A 2,272-nucleotide genomic window follows, 5' to 3' on the forward strand; every position below is an offset into this window, starting at 1 on the left:
AACTATATTTGTGAGTTCTCCTCTTAAATACTGGTTTCATGATTAAATGTTCTGTTCTAGTTTACTTGATCTAAGAAATGCTTGAATTAGGATTATATCAAGGAGGACTTGGGCAAAAGTGAAAATTCCATATGTGGGAGAGAAAATTTAAACACAGACAACACTCAGTTCTGAAAATGTTTTTCTGTCCTCAGGCTATCAAGGTCTCTTCTTCCCATTTTTTATGAGAATCTTCTTCGTTTTCTATGAAGTTTCCCATGACCGAGTGAAAATGTTGACTTTTCTAAATCTAAAATGATCATAGATCTTCTGTTGAAGTTATATCTGCACAGCACCTCAAGATGGTGAATTATTAAATACTTTAAGAAATGTACAAGATACATTTTCATCAAATTGATTGGCCTTTAGTTGATAGAACATTAAGTGTACTTGTATTCTTATTTGGTTACTATTAGTGATTACCATTTGTAATAGCAGATACAGTGTATAAATCATTGTTTATTAAATAATTCATGAGTTGTAGTTAATGAAAACTTTATATATTGAGAAGTTAATAATACTAAGGAGATCACAACAAGGAAGAATTCAGCATGGACATATTCAGAGGAGACCTGGGAGTAAGAAAAGTAGACCAGATGTGCAATAACACATCAAATGGAACAGTGTTCTTACCATTGTGTTCTGAGCCATGATGTTCGGCCATGGAGAAAAACAATAAGACTGTCACCACAGATTTTATTCTTTTGGGGCTCTGGCCTGAGTTCAGCCACCTTGTGATCCTTATCTTCCTCATTCTTCTGGTCTATCTTATGGCTGTGATAGGCAATGCTGTTCTCATTCTCCTCATCTGGCTGGATTCTCGACTCCACTGTCCTATGTACTTCCTGCTCAGTCAGCTTTCCCTTATTGATGTGGCTCTGATCTCAACTACTGTCCCCAAAATGGCCACAAATTTCTTCTCAGGGCAGAGAACCATATCACAGATTGGTTGTGGATCCCAGATCTTATTCAGCTTAACCTTGGGAATTTCTGAGTGCCTTCTGCTTACCCTCATGTCCTATGACCGCTACATTGCCATCTGCAATCCACTGCGTTATTCAGTCATGATGAGCCATACCATTTGTAAACAGATGGTCATTGGGTCCTGGGTTGGAGGGGCAATAACTTCACTGGTTCATACAGCCTATGTCATGCACTTACCCATCTGTCATCCTCGAGAGATCCCACACTTCTTGTGTGAGGTCATGGCACTCCTGAAGCTCACTTGTGAGGACATTTCAGCCTATGTAAATTCAGTGGTGGTCTCAAGCTTTCTGGTGGTCCTCATCCCTCTGAGTCTTATCCTGGCTTCTTATATCCGTATATTCCTTGCTGTTGTCCACATGAATTCCCCTGAAGGCAAGAACAAGGCCTTGGCCACATGCTTCTCCCATCTCTGTGTGGTCAGCCTTTACTTTGGTCCTGCTGTATTAGTCTACATGAGGCCAGGATCCTTTAAGACCCCCAAAATAAACCAGTCCCTCTTTATGTTTAATGCTATTCTTACCCCTATGCTTAACCCTCTAATCTATAGCCTGAGAAACAAGGATGTAATAGCAGCTATGAAGAGTATAGTCATTAGTAGATGCTTCCTGAAAAAGGTGAAACACCACCGAGCTTGCTACACCTAATTATAACCATATATTAGCATATTTCTCTGAATTGTCTTTAAGATCCTTTAGGACTTGACAAATTCAGCATGGGACTCATGGATATATGAGAGGTCATTTGTTCCAACACCCTTATTGTGTGAAAATAAAAACAAAACTTAAAATAACTTATTGATGTCCACACAACACCACCCAAAGATTCAGTTCTTCCAACAGGAAATCCTGAAACTACACTGCTTTTCTAAATAACACAGAGCATCATTCTTTCTCATATATGCCCAAGTAATTAAAGTACTCATTTCATTAAACATACCTCTGAATAAGAAGGTGTGCGATGCTCCTAGGAACAGTGACAGAATTCACAAATTCAGGGTTGGATGAGGAAGCATAATTTCTAACAGCAGTACTCAACTGTTATGGAATTAAAATAATTTAATCTTCCTTGAATTACCAAAGCAGATATCAGATTGGCAAAAGCTCATACATTTGCAACCCAGTAGTCAGCATTTTATTTCATGAGGAACAAAATATAAACATGCCTCCTTTATCTTGGTCTCAACAAATTTTCAGTTTTCGTTGTATTCTGACTTTGTACCCATTTTACAATGCAAACATCACAAAAC

At 38.3% G+C, this 2,272-nt stretch overlaps 1 protein-coding gene across 1 annotated transcript; it reads left to right on the forward strand.

Annotated features, from left to right (window-relative positions):
* The first annotated feature begins 701 nt into the window (after positions 1-701).
* Positions 702-1,670, forward strand: LOC121023587 (olfactory receptor 2AJ1-like). Its single transcript, XM_040465538.1, has one exon. It carries the CDS (start codon positions 702-704, stop codon positions 1,668-1,670), a length of 969 nt encoding a protein of 322 aa, XP_040321472.1.
* The last annotated feature ends 602 nt before the right edge of the window (positions 1,671-2,272 follow it).

Source organism: Herpailurus yagouaroundi, unplaced genomic scaffold (genome assembly GCF_014898765.1).
Source record: "Herpailurus yagouaroundi ecotype Mexico unplaced genomic scaffold, PumYag 566, whole genome shotgun sequence".
NCBI classification, from domain to species: Eukaryota; Metazoa; Chordata; class Mammalia; order Carnivora; family Felidae; genus Herpailurus; species Herpailurus yagouaroundi.

Excerpts from the sequence above, each read along its gene's own strand:
- LOC121023587 (XM_040465538.1), top strand. The coding sequence starts at position 702 with ATGGAGAAAAACAATAAGACTGTCACCACAGATTTTATTCTTTTGGGG.